This window comes from Symphalangus syndactylus, chromosome 9, assembly GCF_028878055.3.
Source record: "Symphalangus syndactylus isolate Jambi chromosome 9, NHGRI_mSymSyn1-v2.1_pri, whole genome shotgun sequence".
NCBI lineage: Eukaryota > Metazoa > Chordata > Mammalia > Primates > Hylobatidae > Symphalangus > Symphalangus syndactylus.
In genome coordinates this window covers 53472253-53490461 of record NC_072431.2, presented here as the reverse complement: position 1 = coordinate 53490461, position 18209 = coordinate 53472253, and the positions used below count along the sequence as shown (strand labels likewise).

At 45.4% G+C, this 18209-nt stretch overlaps 1 protein-coding gene across 4 annotated transcripts in view; it reads right to left on the bottom strand.

Annotated features, from left to right (window-relative positions):
- Nucleotides 1-18209, bottom strand: part of SDK1 (sidekick cell adhesion molecule 1) — a 973914-nt gene that overhangs the window by 224659 nt on the left and 731046 nt on the right. For all 4 annotated transcript variants that reach the window (XR_010122494.1, XR_010122492.1, XR_010122493.1 and 1 more), the window contains exon 17: nucleotides 16586-16767. Coding sequence is in view for 1 of the 4 variants with exons in the window: in XM_063646050.1 (XP_063502120.1) it covers nucleotides 16586-16767 (182 nt within the window). In the remaining 3 variants the exon portion in view is untranslated. The remainder of the gene's footprint in view (nucleotides 1-16585; nucleotides 16768-18209) is intronic.

Below are 18209 nucleotides of genomic sequence, written 5' to 3'. Positions count from 1 at the left end.
TCTGTAAGAAATAGTGTCTCTGTGTACTCTCACATTTTATGTGTTACTTTGACAAGGTTGAACATATTCTCCTGTGGTTATGGGCCGTTTGCACTTCTGTGAACTCTTGTTTCATATAGCTTGCCCATTTTTCTTCTAATTTTCTTTTTCTTCTCTGTTTTAGAAGCTCTTAATATAGAGATATTAACCATTTCTCTGGGATATAAACTGCAAAGATTTCCCCCAATTTGCTATTTGTCTTGTTTTCCTTTGCTCATTGTATTTTTTTGCATATGGAATATTTTAGCTTTTTAAAACTTGTAAATAGTCAGTTCATCAATCTTTTCATTATTGCTTCTAGATTTTGAGTCATCGTTAGACAAGTTTTCCCCACTTCCAGGTTAGAGAGACTAAAACTAGTGTTTTATTCTAGTACTTGTAGAGTTTTATATTTTTAATATTGTTTTTTAATATTAGTATCTCTGATCCACTTGGAATGTATCCTTGTATATGGGAGTAGGGAATGGATACAGTTTTGTATTTTTTCCATATAGGTATCCACCTATTTCAATAATGCTTATCAAAAAGTCTATTTTATTCAGTTATTCAAGATGCCCTTTTACTATATACTAAATTTCCATATCTAATGGGGTCCATTTCTGGGCTTTCTGTTCTGTTCCGTGCATCTTCTAGTCATCCACCAATAGACACACCATTTTAGTTATAGCGCTTTACAATACGTTTTAATACCTAAAGGAGACTAGTCCACCCTCATTACTTTTATTTCAGAAGTTTCCTGGCTATTTTTGCTCATTTGTTTTTATGAATGAATTTTAAATTAACTTTTCTATCTCCAGAAAAAAAATCTGATATTATTTTATTGGGGATCATGTGACAATTCTAAATTCACACAAGGAGCACTAACTTCCCTGTGATGTTGAGTCTTCCTGTTCAAGAACATGGTCCGTTTGTTTACACCTTCTCTAGTAACTTCCAGCAGCGTTTGTACTTTTCTTCGTATGTGTTTGCTAGTTCTTAAGTTTATCCCCAGCTTTCTTTTCTTTTCTAATGTTATTCTGTTATTGTAAATGGGATCTTCTCTCTGATTACAACTTCAAGCTGTGTTTTGTTTGTGCATATGAAGTTGGTTTGTTTTTACATGCTGATTTTATAGCTTGCTAGTTTGCTAAATTCTTTATTGTTCATAGTGGTTTCCAGATATCAAATATTATTATCTGCAAATAAAGATAGTTTAATCACTTCCTTTTGGGGCTTTATACCTCGCCTTGCTTTCTCTTGTCTACAGCTGTGGCAAATGTGTCGATTTCAATATTAAAGAACAGAGGAGACTGTGGACTACTTTAAGCTTCTGCCTTCAGCAGGAATGCCTGTAACGTTTCCCAGTCAAGTAGATGGGGAATGCTGCTTTGAAGGCTTGAGGTACATGCACAGTTTACCGTATCAAATAAATGTCAATACATTTCTATTTTATCATATGCTTGTACTCCAGATGGGTGTTGAATATTGGCAAATGTCAAAACTGCATTCTTGGAATAAATCCCACTTGAGTATGATCTACTGTTTTAAATGTACTGTTGGATTTTGACAATTTTTACCATTTTAGCTTTTCCCATCAACACTCTTAACATAAAACTAATCTGCAACTTTCTTATCTGGTGCACTTCTCTGCATTCTTTGGACCTGTTTGGGTTTTCTGTGGCCTAGGACATGATCGATCGATTGATCTATCTATATACTTTTTTTTTTTTTTTTGAGGCAGAGTCTCACTCTGTCACCCAGGCTGGAGTGCAGTGGCGCTATCTCAACTCACTGCAACCTCCGCCTCTCAGGTTCAAGCGATTCTCCTGACTCAGCCTCCTGAGTAGCTGGGATTATAGGCATGCACCACCATACCCGGCTAATTTTTGTATTTTTAGTAGAGACAGAGTTTCACCATGTTGGCCAAGCTGGTCTAGAACTCCTGACCTCAGGTGATCCACCCACCTCGGCCTCCAAAAGTGCTGGGGAAATGTATTTATTTTTATAAAGCTAATTAAGTCCAGTATATTTATTGATATAATCAATAAATTTCACTTCAGTTCTGTCATATATCTACATATATTTGCTATATCTACATATATTTCTCTACATACATATAATTACATGTACACTTCTTGACATATGTAAGTGTGTGTGTCTTTATGTAGTCTTTTAATTTCTCTCTTTTTTGATATGTTTTAGTAATCGGGAAGGTTTTTGTACTTCTGCTCTAATGTTTATACACACATAATTCAGATGTTTACATAGAACCTTAGTCCTCTCTTTTTCTGGATGCAATCTATTGATTCTCTGTTATGAGTAATATTACCATTGGCTAGTAAACTTTTCCTTTCCTCCCTAAAAATTCTGTGATAAAAGATTACAGACTAATAATATGGCAAAATATACAAGTTCAATTTATAAATATTATAATTTGCTGAAATAATTATTTTGGCTTTAGATTTTCAATTACATAGAAGCCAATTTTATCTGATAACTGCATGTATATGTGTATGTGTGCAGATGTACCGATGTACATGTATATATACATGTACATGAACATATCTATGTATACTTAAATGTGTGTATATAGACTTGTCTGTGTCCATGTATATGTATGTGTCCACATGCATGCATGTGTGTGCATGTGTATATATAGATGCAGATGTGTATGTATACATGTATATGTATACTTGTCTCTGTGTATGCATATGAATATGTATACATGTATGGGGGCCTACTATTATGAAACCTGGTCCTTTCTTTGTGTTTATGTAACAAATCTAAGTTTGATGTCTCTGCCTTAATGGAGCTCATAGTGTAGTGGGGGAAGCAGACATTTACACTTCTGTGTAATAGTACTACAGTGAGGGTCAGCATGGAATTCTTAAAAGGAGGCCTTATGGAGGAGACAGTTCCTGGGCCAAAGCTTTAAATATAAGTGAGAATTGCCAGATGAAATACAGAGGGAAGGCCAGTGCCACCTGGGAACGTGCCAAGGTATGGACACAAGCTGGAATACATACACTCCGTTCAGCATTGTGGTTTTGTTCTATGAAATTAAAATCACCAGAGTTTTGGTGCAGAACACTTCTTCTGTGAAGCTTCATAGCACCAAAGCGCATATGAAAAGCCCGTTGATGATGTCCAGATAGAGTTATGCAGACTGGAGGAGAAGGTGCCCCAGGGGCCCTCCTAGGTCATGGCATGTGCCAACTTGCTGGGCAGGAGTCCTGTCACCTCACCCAAGCCTGTGACTTGTCAACTGCCACTACCAAAACTTCTTGGACCCAACCTTCCTGCTCCTCATGTCAACTCGTGCAGGGTGTACATCGTAAGAAGGATTTCCCTTATGCTAAACTGAAACCTTTCTTTCGGCAACTTGTGCCCACTGGTTCCCCTCTGTCTTCTGCATAAGCTGTTTTCGTACACATATATAGCTGTCACACTATTTGAATGTCACAAAAATATCCAACTGGACTTGACTACGACAGGCGGAACGAATGCCTTGGTTCTCTCTGTGTGGCTCACACGATGAGACAGACGGAGCACTGCCCCTCTGGCTCTGCTCCTCGGAGGGGACTGAGTTTTCCCACTTCTCCTGGTGGCCAGGCACCCGAAGCCGATGCTCGACGCGCATCTAGCCAGTACAGGGTTGTATGGTGCTGCCATTTGCCTCGATCTGGAAACCTGTCATCCAGAGAGAGTTTAAATGATGGTCACAGCTCTCTCTGGGTGTAAACCCCAAGTGTTTTATGGGAACTGGTGGCAAGTCACGTCTCCCCATCCTGCTGCCACGTTAGTGGTTGTTGTATCCGAGTGCAGCATGTCGGCTTATACTTTCTACATTTCAGTGTGTTGATTCCAACCACCAATCTAACAAAGCAATTTGTTTTTGATTTCTGATTCTGGGGCAGAATCGAATTACCCCCTCAGCTGTGACACCTGCATATTTGATAGGGATGCCATCTCCATTTGCTCCAAGTCACAGACAGTACTGACCAGGAGAAGCCCGGCATGCTGGAGTTTGTTGGAGTCAGCCTCCAAGTGGTGGCTGATCAAGTAAATCACACTCTTTGGGCATAGCTCAATCCCCATCCTGCTTGGGTGATGTGAGTGGGAGTCCATCTAATGACCTATCACCCAATCCATATTTCTCATCTTATCTACAAGTGCTTACTGAATGAATGAATGAGTGAATGAAAGAAAATCGGCAGGGCATGGTGGCTCACGCCTGTAATCTCAGCACTTTGGGAAGCCCAGGTGGGCAGATCACTTGAGGTCAAAAGTTCAAGACCAGCCTGCCCAACATGGTGAAATCCTGTCTCTACTACAAATACAAAAATTAGCCAGGTGTGGTGGCACGTGCCCGTAATCCCAGCTACTCGGGAGGCTGAGGCACAAGAATTGCTTGAACCCAAGAGGTGGATGATGCAGTGAGCCGAGATTGTGCCACTGCACTCCAGCCTGGATGACAGAGTGAGACTTCTAAAAAAAAGAAAGAAGCAAAGAAAGAAAAGGAAAGAAAGAAAGAAAAGGAAAGAAAGAAAGAAAGAAAGATCAAGCTACAGGATGAATATGGTATTTAGGTCTATCAGTTCAGTGACCCTCTCCACCGAAAGGGAAACGGGGTTGGTAGAACGTGCCACACTCTGAGCAGACCCGACATGACCCCTGGTGATGGCTTCCTGGAAATTACAGGAATTACAGGGTTGTGCTTCTCTTGGCATCTTCCTTTTACGTGAACCTGGAGTCCTGCCCCCATCAAGTGTTGCAGAGCTCTGTCCAAGTATTTCCTCTCCACCTCTCATCTTCCAACAGGGTTTCTGCTCAATGGGCTCTTCTCCTTTTTCAGATGAACCCCATCACAAGTCAGAACAAAATGCCGTGTTCTAACAAAAATCTCATTCATCTTGACAGGGAGCCGATCAAAACCAGAAGAAAAGGGTTACTTGACTGGAAGTCAGTGTGGCCAATGAGACCTTCCCAGCCTGTCCTCCAAAGGGCTGGAGGCAGAAATGTGGGACATAAAGTGTTAGGAAATTCTAGTCTCCTCCAAACGTGTGTTTTCACTGGTTCACCTTGGTCCCAACAGCTCAGTCCTCTTATGTAGACAATGTGTCATCACCCATATCCACCTTTTTTCCAAAGTCATGACCTTTATTTTAAGGAGACTCCAGCCTCCCACCCAACCACCAGTGTTTCTTGAAACACAGTTGAGGTTTCTTCTGAGAGATTTGCTTGCACACGTGGTGATGTCACAAGTCACATGCTGTGGTGCATGGGGACTGTTGCTTATTGTTTCTCTCCAGGAGCCTGGACTGATCCCTCTGTGGGTACAAACCCTCTGCTATGACAGCTAGTGGGGCTCACGGTTATTAGTCCTTGGTATTATATTCTCCTACCTATCAATGCCTAAAGAAGGTTCCCAAATTAGAGTGGGCATTAGAATCACCTGGAGGGCATGTTGAAACACATATGGTAAGAGTTTCTGATTCAGTGGGTCTGGGGTAAGGCCCGAGAATTTGTATTTCTAACAAGTTCCTAGGAGATGTTGATGCTGTGAGTCCATAGACCATCTCTGAGAACCACCACTGTCAATTTGCTTTTCTACTTATTTTCTCCTCCCTTCCTTCCTCCTCCCCTCCTTACTTGCCTACCTTCCTCCCTCCTCCTTTCTTTCTTCCCTCTCTCTCTCCCTCCCCTCCTCCATTCTTCCCTTGCTTGTTGGTTTTATTCTATCTAGATCCTAATTAGTTGGTTGATAGAAACCCCCCACTCTCGTCCCCACAAGCCCCTTCTCCCCCCTTCTCCTCTCCTCTACCAGGACTGTGTGCTGCCGGTTAAAGCCCACAGTCTGTGACTACGTCCAGCAGGTATTTTCCCTGCTGCTGAAAAGAGAGACACACATTTTTATTTTTGATATTTAAGTCAAATAATGTGATGAAATTAATATAAAGCTTATTTGCAACACCCCTGAGTAAAGATCGTTACTATTCATCTTCTCTTCTATGTAAATGGAGAAATAGTTGAAAAAATGGTTAATCCGAGGGAACTCATGCTGAGCATGGAGTTCTAGGATGTTTTGGAGATTTGCAACATGTCAAATAAAATTAATAAACTGATATTAGGAGGTGCTGGGAGAGCAATTCATGGGCCCTCCAGGGCCAGGTAGATGTGAACATCCAGGCCTCTGAGGTAAGAAATGAGCGATTTCTACAATCTACTTAGTATCCCTACGGGACTGTGCAAACCCCACCTAAACATGCTAAGGAGCCCACTGAGAACGCTGTAAAATCAGCTGGATTTAGCACAGGAGGAAATCAGAGTGCACTGTCCAATATTCTAACATGCCCAGTTCCATTTACTAAAGCAACACCACCCTCCCTGTTACAGATAAACCGTGAAATCTCAGTGTCTTTACACAGTGAAATTTCATCGTCCATGATCCTCAGGTGCAGTATCAGTACTCCTGGGTGCTGGGCAGCCTTCACTGGACCATTCAGGGCCCACCTGCTGGCTCCGATCTCCTCTAGCAGGCCAGGGGCTGGGAGCTGAGCGGCCAGCGGGGGAGCTGAGCAGCCAGTGGGGGAGCTGCTTCTACCCCACGATGCAAGAAGCACAAATCTTCATGTCCTGCACAACAGCACACCCCGTTTTTCATGATCCCAAATGTACATAATTTAAACTGTGAGGGACTGATGCATCTATCTAGAACACAGCAGGGATTTGCAGGTGTCCATTTCTCTAGGTTATCTCATAGAATTAAATGTATACGCCTTTGAAACCAGGGAGCAGTGAGCTCATTATCTGGAAGAGTCACCGGCCGCACACCGCTGGGTGGGTGTATATATTACCGTTTGTGTGCCGGGTGTTATCGTTAATTCCAGATTGTTATGGGCCACGGCTGAGTTCTCGCGTTGTTATGGTGCTTGCAGTTTTGATAGACCTGAAGGTTCTCACTGCATTAAACATTTCTACCGCATTATTAGGTTAACAAACCTTTGACAAATAAGCCTGAGTATCTTTTCTGATGGCCTTCAGAAGAAAATAACACTGAAAAAGTTTTGTGTGTTCCTTTCTGAACTTATTTTTTTTCTAAATCTTTACTTGCCAGGCATTGAAGAGAAGCATTTGGGGCCAGTGTTTAGGCTGGGGTCGGGGCACAGCACATGGGGAGAGCCCACAGGCCCTGGCAGGCTGTCTGCACACCGGGCCCTCGTGAACCCAGTCCTCTGACTGTGAAGCCAGTTCGGAACAAGATGTTATTTCTATTCACGAAATACCAGTTTCATTCCTAAAATATATCTTCACCCGTGCCAAACACTGAGATTCTAAAACGCAGGCCCAAGGCCGCCGAGGGTGTAAGCTCTGGCCATCCGCTTGGGCCCAGGGCCACCGAGGTTGGAAGCTCTGGCCACCCGCTTGGGCCCAGGGCCGCCGAGGGTGGACGCTCTGGCCACCCGCTTGGGCCCAGGGCCGCCGAGGGTGGACGCTCTGGCCACCCGCTTGGGCCCAGGGCCGCCGAGGGTGGAAGCTCTGGCCACCCGCTTGGGCCCAGGGCCGCCGAGGGTGGAAGCTCTGGCCACTCGCTTGGGCTCCTGCCGACTTGGTGTCTCCTCCTCTCCCTCTCCCGACCCCCGCTTCCCATGCACCTATCTGTGTGCATTCTCCACATCTGAAAATTGCATGTTTGTGGTTTCTCTTCCACTTTTCCCACGACCAGCTCTCCTCTCCAGCCGTGGGGCAAGTGGCCTTTCCATATAGCATGGGGACTGAGGCCCTGAGGACCAGCGCTGCAGCCTGGCGTGTCCAGGGTGCTGAGCGGCATACCTTCCCAACGCTGGGGACGCATTCATGGACCTAATTTCCCCATGCACCTTCTAGGCTGCAGTCCCAGATTCAGCATTTGCAGCAGGGGAGGGGGAGGAGGAAAGATTCTGCATTTAGGCTCCTGAGCAAAGTCAGGCTCAGTGTGGGCAGCACCCAGGAAGGGTTGCTGTTGGACATCACAACGCAGAAAGACAGGAAGGCCTAATCAACATGTGATAGGCTCAGGACTGCTTTCTTCTGAGATTTCGAGACAGCAAGAGTCAGGGCAGAAGGCAGGCTGTGGTGCTGAAGATGGAGATTAAACTGGTGCAGCACTAGGTGTTGAAACAGGAACAAAAGGCCCTGTGTTTTCAATCAGACATCTATTTATGCTTTGTTTACTTATAGGTCAGGCATTGTGCTTGGATATGCGGATACAGATATGAAAAAGACAAATCTGACACAGCCCCTGCCCTCACAGGGTTCCTAGACTAGCAGGAAAGACAGGCCTGCAAATCACAAAATAAGGTGATGCTCACAGTAACTTAGATTGATTTATTTTTCCACATGTCCTCTAGTGGCAGGTGAAGGGTAAGTCCCAGGAACCCCTTCTCTGTGTGCACAGAGGTGATCTGCACCGATATAGATGCTAAACCCTACCCGCCCTACTCCACCCCAGGCCTCCACTCTGTGCCTCAGCTGGCAGCCCTGCTCACGCCCTCACTCAGATGCCTGTCTGTCTTTACAGTTGGAGGGATAAGACTGGCTTCACAGCCCAGACCCTGATGAATCCTCTGTTTAGCGAAGGCTTTTTCTGAAAGGGAGGCAAGAATCAGTCAAACCAAACAGTGTTGCTGTATTGCTGGAATTCAAGATTTTTCAAACTGTAGGTCATGAATACACTCGTGGATAGGGAAATCAATTCCGTGGTCACAGCAGCATTGTTTTAAAGAATGAAATGGGATGGAATAGAACAGAAAATACCAAAGTACATCATACACTGGGAGAGTCACTATTGTTCCATGGATGCTCTGTTTTTGTGTGTGTGTGTGTGTGTGTGTGTGTTTTAATGCAAAATAGAGTTCTCATTGTGCACTGCAGTCCAAAGTGCCCAGAAACCACTGCAAACCCACCCTCCATGGCAGCAGAGTGAGAGGTGCGCCCATGTCTTTTCTATTCCACATACACGCGGCTGTGGGAATCTGGAAGTCATTTTTCACCAGGCCGGATATATACAAAATGAAACAAAAAACAAAAAACATAAACTGTAGTGAGGGCAGATGATAGCCTGGGCTTGGGAGCCCAGCAGACTTACGTTTCGGCTCTGGCATTTCTCAGCATTGTCCAGCTATATCACCTTGGGAAAGTGAGCTGCCTCACTCAGATTCCATCTTTGCCTCTGTCCAATAGGGATATGATGCTTATCTTGCGTGACCCCCAGGGATGAATGGAGTAAGACAGTGAGTGTAAGGATGCAGCACAGCATGGCGAAGGCTGGTATATGGTGGCTTCCCCTAAAGCATGAGCTTCCTGTCCTTTCCTTTCCTGTAGGTTCTAAAAGACCAAAGGAAGCTCACTCCTAATGGAACATCCCATGTCTATTTTGTTCAGTTTTTACTTAGTGTTTTAGGCAATGCTGGGAGAATCTGGAACATTATCCTATTCTGCAGGTACAGTCTGAGGTCTAGAAAGTCATAGGGATTGAGAAACAAATCTTTTGTGCAACGTCTTTTAATGCCACATTGAGAATTTCCCAAGAGGAGATAAGAATGGGGCTTGCAAACAGAGTGCTCATTTATAATCCTTACTTTAGAAAACCTTTCAAAGCCCAAGTGAACATTTAGGAGCTTTTACTAATGTTTTAGAAATGTGGATAACCAAATGTTTTTTCCATTTCTTTTAAAATATGAAATACTTCTCTTTCATTATAAGGTAATGTTCTGAAACCAGAATAAATCATTACAGCACAAATATACCTGTTACAAGAAGAAAAATGAAAAAGAAATAAAGCCAGAAAAAAGGGAAAATCTTGGTGTGCTCAGAATGATGATTTATAGCATAATTTGTCTTTGGACCCCTTCTAGAAAAACCAACATCTGCGTCTTAATGGATGAATTCAAAAAATGGATAGAAGGAGTTTGCTAATCCACACAGGCTTGTTTTAGGACAAAACTGTAATCGATTACATTTGATATCCTGGCAGTGTCTAGTGTTCCACACTCAGGTTCACCTGAAAACTTCACGGCCACATTCTATTTTCCTGTGTCTTTCATCATTATTTGAACAATTTCTAACAAAAACTGAATTTGTGAGCCAAACAGCGAGTCAGCATCGATATGAACTACTGATTGCTTCCAATGACTACAGTACTCTCCCTCCCAAGCTACATTATTAGAAAGTTGCTGAAGTAAACACTGGCAGTAAGAAAAATGTTTCTAATTATACTGGGCACTCGGTTATACACAACTTACACTCTGCAGAATGTTTTCCATTTGACACCAAAAGCGTATTGATTTCTGAGTCCATTTCAGTTATTTAAATTTAAAATTCTCGAGTAAATTTCAGTTATTTTCCATTTCATCGTGGGTAATCATCACAGAAATTTGACATGTGGAACTGAGTCTGTTGGAGTTTCAGGCCACAGCTTCTGTGACAGTGCCAACATTTCCTCTCACCCCACAGAAAGTTCACTTGGCTGAAACTGTATTAGAGCTTTGCTGCTCAATTTGTAAGTTAATATGTCCCATTTTAAAATGCCTTGAGCTGAAAAGGTCATGGAGGCACCGTTAATAAAATCTATTAAATGGGATTGGCCGACAAGATAATGGGGGATGGTGGATGAAGGGGGATAAGAAAAGTCAGGAAAGTTAGAAAGTTTATATTAAGTAATCCCCATGTGTCCAAGGTGCTAGCCCCTGCCGAGAGCTTGCGAAGAACTGGAGTGGACAAACCATGCATTTTAAATATATCTCAGCCATAAACGGGATTGAAAAGAAAAACGAGGGCCGGGCGTGGTGGCTCAAGCCTGTAATCCCAGCACTTTGGGAGGCTGAGGCAGGCAGATCACAAGGTCAGGAGATCAAGACCATCCTGGCTAACACGGTGAAACCCTGTCTCTAATAAAATACAAAAAAAATTAGCAAGACGTGGTGGCGGGCACCTGTAGTCCCAGCTACTTGGGAGGCTGAGGCAGGAGAATGGCGTGAACCCAGGAGGCGGAGCTTTCAGTGAGCCGAGATCGCGCTACTGCACTCCAGCCTGGGTGACAGCGCAAGACTCCGTCTCAAAAAAAAAAAAAAAAAAAAAAGAAAAGAAAAATGAGGTGTGTGGCCAGTGAGTAGTGGGTTCAAATGGCTTCAGGGGTCAACATCACACTGTGCTCACTACAGGCTGCTGATCTTCCTTAAGGAGTTGCCTTGAAGGAAACACATTTGAGACCAAAAATCTATGCTCTAGAAGAATGAGCTGCTACCTCCCCCTGCAGCAGACAGCTTCTCCATTGTTCCGTGCCTGCTGCTGGTGCCAACCAGGGCAGCCTGCATGCCCCTCCCTCCCTCAGCCCAGGCAAATGCTGTGTCACTGCTGAGTTCTCTTTGAGACAGCAGCCTAGCCAGTTCCACACCCACCTAATGGTAGTGCACACTGCACCATCTTTCCCGGGCATTTGGATACTTTCTCAGGAGGAGCTCAATCCAAGGGCCTTATTAAAGTCAAGATGAATTACATCTCATTTCCCCAGATGCATCAAGCTGCCACTCGCTGAAGGGAGGAGGAGAAATGAGGCTGGCTGGCCTAGGGCTTCCTTCTCCTCCTGGCTGGGCATTTCCTGCCTTCTGCATGCTCTCTGACACACTGTCGAATTCTGTTCGTAGACATTCCAATAATGTCCCAAATTATGCTGACAAATAATTAATTTTATGAGTTATGCTTTCCCTTTCAGTTTACAGGCGTTTTAATTACTCCCTTTTCAGCTTCAAGGACCTACTCAGGCCTCTAGGCTGCCTTGACAATCAGTGCTAATAGCTGGGGGGTACTTCAGGCCCCTAAGTGGGGCTCACAGCAGCAAATAAGCATTGAGCACTTAATGCCGAAACAGCCCCACGGAGCTGGGGGCCTGAGGCTGAGGAGCCCTCAGGGGATGGGTGGGAAGCTGTGGCCTGGAGGGCCTGTGCTTTTGCAGTTTTCACTCTCTGTGAGGCAAGCCAGGAGCCCACTGTCAGGAGATTTCATCTCACTTAGAAAGTGAGGCAGAAGCTGTGAGCTTTCCCTTCCTTCCTTAACAAAGGACAAATATGTGTCCAGCTGGAAGGCCACATTGCCAGCCTCTCCCACACAGAGAGAATTCCAGGAATTGTAAGCAGAGTCAGCAGCAAATGGGACTTCTAAGAAAGTTCCTTAAAGGTGGGCATACTCATTCCCGAGGCACAACCCTGAGCCTTCCTCCTTGTTGCCTTCTAGAGTGGGGATGCAATGGCTGGCACTGCAGCAGCAGGCTTGTGACCTGAGGCACGTGCTAAAGTGGCAGCCAAAAAGACAAAGAACCCTGAATCTCTGACGACCTCGGAGCTGCTGCTATGACTGCCCACCCACTGCCCAACCCCTTGATGTGAGAAAAGCAAAAACACAGCTCTATCTTGTTTAAGCTCCTATCACTGTGGGTCTGTTTCTAGCAGTCAGACACTATTCCTAAGCAACACAGACAGCTGCAAACTCTGAGGTTCCCCCACCACGTGGATCACAACCCTCATGTCCATAGCCCATTCCTCTGGGTGCTGATTGAGGACCCTTCAAAGCATGCCCAGTACCCCGATCTGCAGATAGATGAGGGGTGACTGTGCATGAGTGAGGCTGATCTCTTTTCTACTTCCTGCTCTTATTTCATGAATGTCAGTCTCACCTCCGGGGCCAGACTGCAGGTCCCCAAGGATGATGACACACCAGATATCTTCCCTACCCTCGGGGTCAGGGCCCATCCCACAACTCTGTGCACACCACAGGCACTCACATCAATTCTTGAGTGTCTCTGTTTGATGTTACTGTTAGCAGGGAGATGGCCCCCAGATCTCTTCCAGTGTAATGGCCCCTATGGAAGCATTCAAATACCTTAGTAGACACTCTTCATCACAGTGGAAAAACGAATACAGACAAAGCTACACTGCTGGCATGTGCATGATGTCTCCTTGTTTTCAAAGCCTTTTCACACGTAGTATCTCACCTCCTCTTCACAGTGCCCTTTGAGTCAGGACAGGTGTAAATGCCACAGTTTCACAAATGAAAACTGGAGGCTCAGAACGGGCACAGGTGCTTCTTGAAGGCACATTAGTAGTAAATATGGAGTGAGGCCTGGATGGACTCCTGGGAAGGGCTCTTTCTGGGGGTCACATATCCAGAAAGACATGTGAATATATACGTGTGTGAAACGTCACGCTCACTGCGCCCCCACCACTGTCCCCCTGATGCATTCACAGTCACAGTCCCTCTTGTCACTCTGCTTCCTCATGTGCCACCTTCTAGGCAGATCCCTTTCTGTCCCATTCATTGCGTCTTCCCCTCCAGAGCCAGGCAAGCATTGCCCCTGTCTTCCCTTCACCTCCCCAGCTCTTTCTAGACTGGTGGTCTGACATCATCTCCTAGCCATGGCCTGTCACAGAGGGGAATGTGGATTCAGGACAGAATTCATACGCTCGCTTCATTCTGTTCAGGGGCAGCGTGGCTGGCTGGGAGGTCCTTGAATAGCACAGAGGGATAAGTGCATTTGACTACACTGAGGCATCAAGGCTGTGCAGCCAGCCAAGCCAGCCATGTCCCGCAGGCCATGGGCCACCCCCTCCTGCTGCCTGCCACATGCCTGACCCCAGCCACGTCCAAGGGACAGTGTCCTAATGCTCTGGCCAGTAAGTGTTATCACCCCCAATTTATCCTGGGACTCAAGCATGTCCCTCGAACAAAGAAAGGTCAGGTGGGTGGTGCCTGGTGTCTCCGAGACTGTCACAAGCCTGAGATATTCATCCTAGTGGCCCAGGAATAGGTTTAGGGTTGGAGTCAGAGTCTGGAAGAAAAGCACGACATGACCTGCCCAATCCCAGCAAGCTCCGGGGAGATTCCCCAGGGGCATTTACCATCCCACCAAGCACACGGGAGTCCGAGACATCCAGAGAGGGAGGGCTGAGTCCCTCAAAGGGAGGATGGGGCCACCTGCGTTTCCACACGGGCTTAAAAGGGAACAAGGGAGCGCCATCCACATCCAGACGAGGGTGCTCCCAGGAGTGCTGAGGCGGACGACATGAAGAAGACACGAAGACAGGAATTACGACTGTGTCTGCTGGGTGCCCTGAGACCCATGAGGGGCTCTGTATACCAACCCCTGATGTCAAACACCCAAGCAAGGGAAGGATGGCGCTGCTACAGAAGCCGAGCTGCAGATGGGAAACTGCACCTGCAGCATTATTCACAAACGTTCACTCATGAAGTGCATTCTTTTTTTCTTTTTTAAAAGTATAGATGATGAACCAGATTTGGACCAATCGAAGTCAGGTTCTCACCACATATGGGAAAAAGTTCATTCCCAGAGCAAAGCATAATTTAGTAATTTCCCCATCCAGAGGACTACTTGGACATGGAGGCAGGACCCTACCCACTGTGCCACCATCTTAGGGGGAACCCTGCACCCCAACCCACTAGCCTAAGTACAGTCCCTCACCAACAAGGCTGAAATCTCCTCTCAAGTCCTAGTGACATCAGAGGCAGCCAATGTCACTTAGAGAACAGCGGTCTTGTCTCGGAAGCCCAGATGTCAGTGCTGGTTCTGCCTTTGTGGCCTGTGTGATTTCAGACCAACTAAATTCCAGTTAGCTAATATTCAGCTTCCTATGAACAGGTGCCTGAAAATGAAACTTGCCCTGCTCTATCCTATAAACTGTCTGCACTTTGAGGAAGGGTCAGGGCTCTGTTCCTGTTTTCATACCCAGTCCCACTGTACAGGAGGCACTGGGCCTGTTCCTGTTTTTATACCCAGCCCTGTTGTACAGGAGGCACTGGGAGGTGCTCGTGGGGCTGAAACTGCATTCGTTTACAGGGTTGCTGGAAGGCACGACCCCAGAATCCATGCGAGCTGTTTTGAAAACAATGGTGTCCCACCCAAACTTGCATCCCTATCTCTTCTCATTGCCAGCCTTCGGAGCTGGGGGACACTTGTCACTCCATTTTTTTGTCTCTGGAGTCCCTGCTGCCATTCTCTGCTCCCCGCCTCCCATCTTCCCTGCAAACCCATGCACAGATTCTGCCTCCTAATGCAACATTTTGCTTATGTCACTCACAGATCTTAAGCCTTTCATGGTTCCCCAGTGCCAACTGAATAAAAGCCAGAGTCCAAAGCCTCAAAGCCCTTCTCATTTAGGTGGAGATCCACTTTCCTCTGCCCCACGCAAAACTCAAATGCACCAGAAATAAAATGAAACAGTCACGGTTAATAGTAATAAGGGATTACTTATAGCAATGGGAGTCTTTTTAAGTGTTTCTAAGTTTATTGTTATTTTATTAAATAGACTAATTAAAGCAAATGTTAATTGTCCAGGTTTTCAGCCATTTTCCTTTTCAAATGAGTAATCAAGAATTACTCGCAGATGGACAGGTCCTTCCTGGCTGTCCTGCATTTAAATATTTCTGCTAGTCACTGTGCAGGCAGAACTGACTGCACTTAATTTATAAAGGAGGATTTATGGACTTACAGATGACAACAGACAGCCAATCAATACGGGATGATAATAACAGCATGTAATATCAAGGAACATTAGGTCTCAGGCATGATTTGGGAAGAGAAGTGGGCAGTCAGAAACCTTACCATTTGAAAAAGGTCAAGGTCTGGTAGCAATAAAAATGCCTAAGCAAATAAAGTCACACTTGTGAATCAGGCGAAGGCATACATTGCAGAGTGAAAAAGGATTTTAGACTCGGTAAAAAAATTACTTCCCTGGGCAAGGATCTGGGCTGCTGTAGGACAAATGAGGCTGTGTTGGGAGAGGGTCTATTTATTCCTGCTAAGAGCAGTATAACAGTGAAATGCAGATGTGGAGGACATCTCCCAACGCTCGCTCCTCCTGGGGCTGAGATCTGAATCTTTCAGAAAACAGCGGAGGAACCAGATGCTGTGGAAAGCCTGCCACGCCGCACCCGGGTCTCACCACACATATTTAAGAACCACTGGCTTTATGACATTTATGTCTGGTCAATTTTTCCAGGGGTGGGGGGCAGTTTTTATTGACCTAGTAGATTGATTGCTTGTGTAACTGAAAAGGGCAACCAAAAAAAGTACCACGTTGCAAATTCGATTACCAATAATCATGTTATGTCATTAAAAAATAAAACTATGAGTAATCATTGTGCTCTTTGAAAAACACTCAGATTATCACACAGAATTCCACAGCCAGCTTTTCTGCGAAAACCTACAATCACTCCATTTAGAAAAATCCAGTTCCACAGACTTTTCAAGACTAGATGCAACCATCAAAAGGCGTGTAAAGAAACTTCCTTAGTCACTGAAAAAGCAGTTGGAATATTATTTGTCTCCTGTCTACGGTTCTGCTTTCGTTGAGGAATAGCTGGAGAGATCCCATTAAATACGTGATGAATTTTCTTGTAAACGCTCCCTAGGGGACTGAATTCTCTGTTTTTCTTTCTAACATACTCCAGTCAAACTTTGCAAATCCCATTCCCCGGCAAAGATCCCGCCGCCTCATGGTTTTGGAGACAAGCTTACCTCCTTGCAAGGTGTACTCGGTCACTGCCCTGCTGAAGACGCCCAGGCCAGCCCCGTTGTATGCTGCCACCTGTATCTCATACTGTGTCCAGATGATCAGGTCTGTCACCAGGCAGTAGTTCACCTCTGGGCTGGTGATGTTCCGCTGCTGGTACTCTCCGGGAAGGCCAGCCAGGCGGTACCTGTGCCACGAAGGAAGCCCGTCATGATAAGGAAATAACTGGACCCGGGAACTGTGTTTACCCGCAGTTATTCTGCAGGGTTGGGGGAAGTGGAAGTAAATAATCAAGAACAGAGCTTAGAGGTCAGCCCTAAACAATACTATTTCCCAACTTGATGATTTTGAAAAGTGTGCTCTAATCTCACAGTGATTATAAGCTCAAGGCAAAATGGAACTGACATTTCAACTACATAATGGTTTAGAAAAAATTACAGCTTTTTACATGTAAGTCGTCTAGGGACTACAGTGACTTAGGACCAAAAATTCCAGACATGATTTCCATCGGGGAGTTGCTGTAAATCAGTTTGAGAAACACTTTCCTCTTGTGAGTCTGAAACGTGGGGAGACTTTCAGAAGCAGGCAGCACATGGTCTCGTGGTCTCCAGGGACAGAGCTCCACTAGGAACTGCAGGTTTGTCCAAGCATATCCCAGAACAGGAATAAGCGGCTTTGAAAAGGTGTTGAAATTTCTAAAATACTAGTCCAGCACTAACTATGACAAATTGCTTTGTAGAAGACCTCTGTGAGTGCTTGGGTACTATGTTCTTAGCGTACTAAAGGTGGAAATTTAAAGTAGTGTTTATGAAAAAGATAATGAACACAACTCAGGACTTAGGATGTATAAATTAGGAAACTGCTGTGTGTCCTGTGAGAAGATTTACGTTGTATTATTTTGATTAGCAAACGTTTCTCCACGATTCAGTCTATAGAAGTTAATGCACTGAACTGACTCAGGTAATTTACTGAGCTTTCCTAGATCAGCCCCCCTGGGTAAAGCCAGGGGTATCCCCAGTAGTAGTGACTGCCCAGTCATCCTGCAGCTGCCAAAAGCCTCTGATTTCTATCCCAGAAGTGGCTCCTGCCTCACAGTCCCACACTTGAGTGGCAGCAAATCCGCTGGCTTTTCATGGTGTGTGGAAATCTTCAGGCTCCTCCAGGATGCTGATCTCTGAGTTCTGTGGCTCTGCAGATTCCAGATCCATTACCTGTGTGGTCCCATGCGGGCAGGGCACCTGAGCACGAAGGGGAAGGAGCTGAGATAGACACGCGTGGACCGGAACATCAGTAAGGCTGCTGACATCGAAGCAGAGAAGAAACCCAGAAATTCAGGCCCTAAAATGTAAAACAACTTTCCCAAGAGAAGGATGGCTTGAAAATGAAGTGAGGAAATCGAGAAATGGTCGTACAAGGTTCTTCACAAAAATCAGGAGTTTCCGAGAGCATTCTCTCGCTCCCTCTTGCCACCGACCATGTGCACTTGGTGGGGCCTGTTTGATAGAAAACAAATGATGATAAGCAGATGGCCCTTGAACAGCAAGAAGGTACCAGGCTTCCTTCTGTCTCTTGCCTGAAAGGAGCAAGTGGCCTCTGGGCTTGCCTGGTGGGAGACTCAGGGAAGGGACA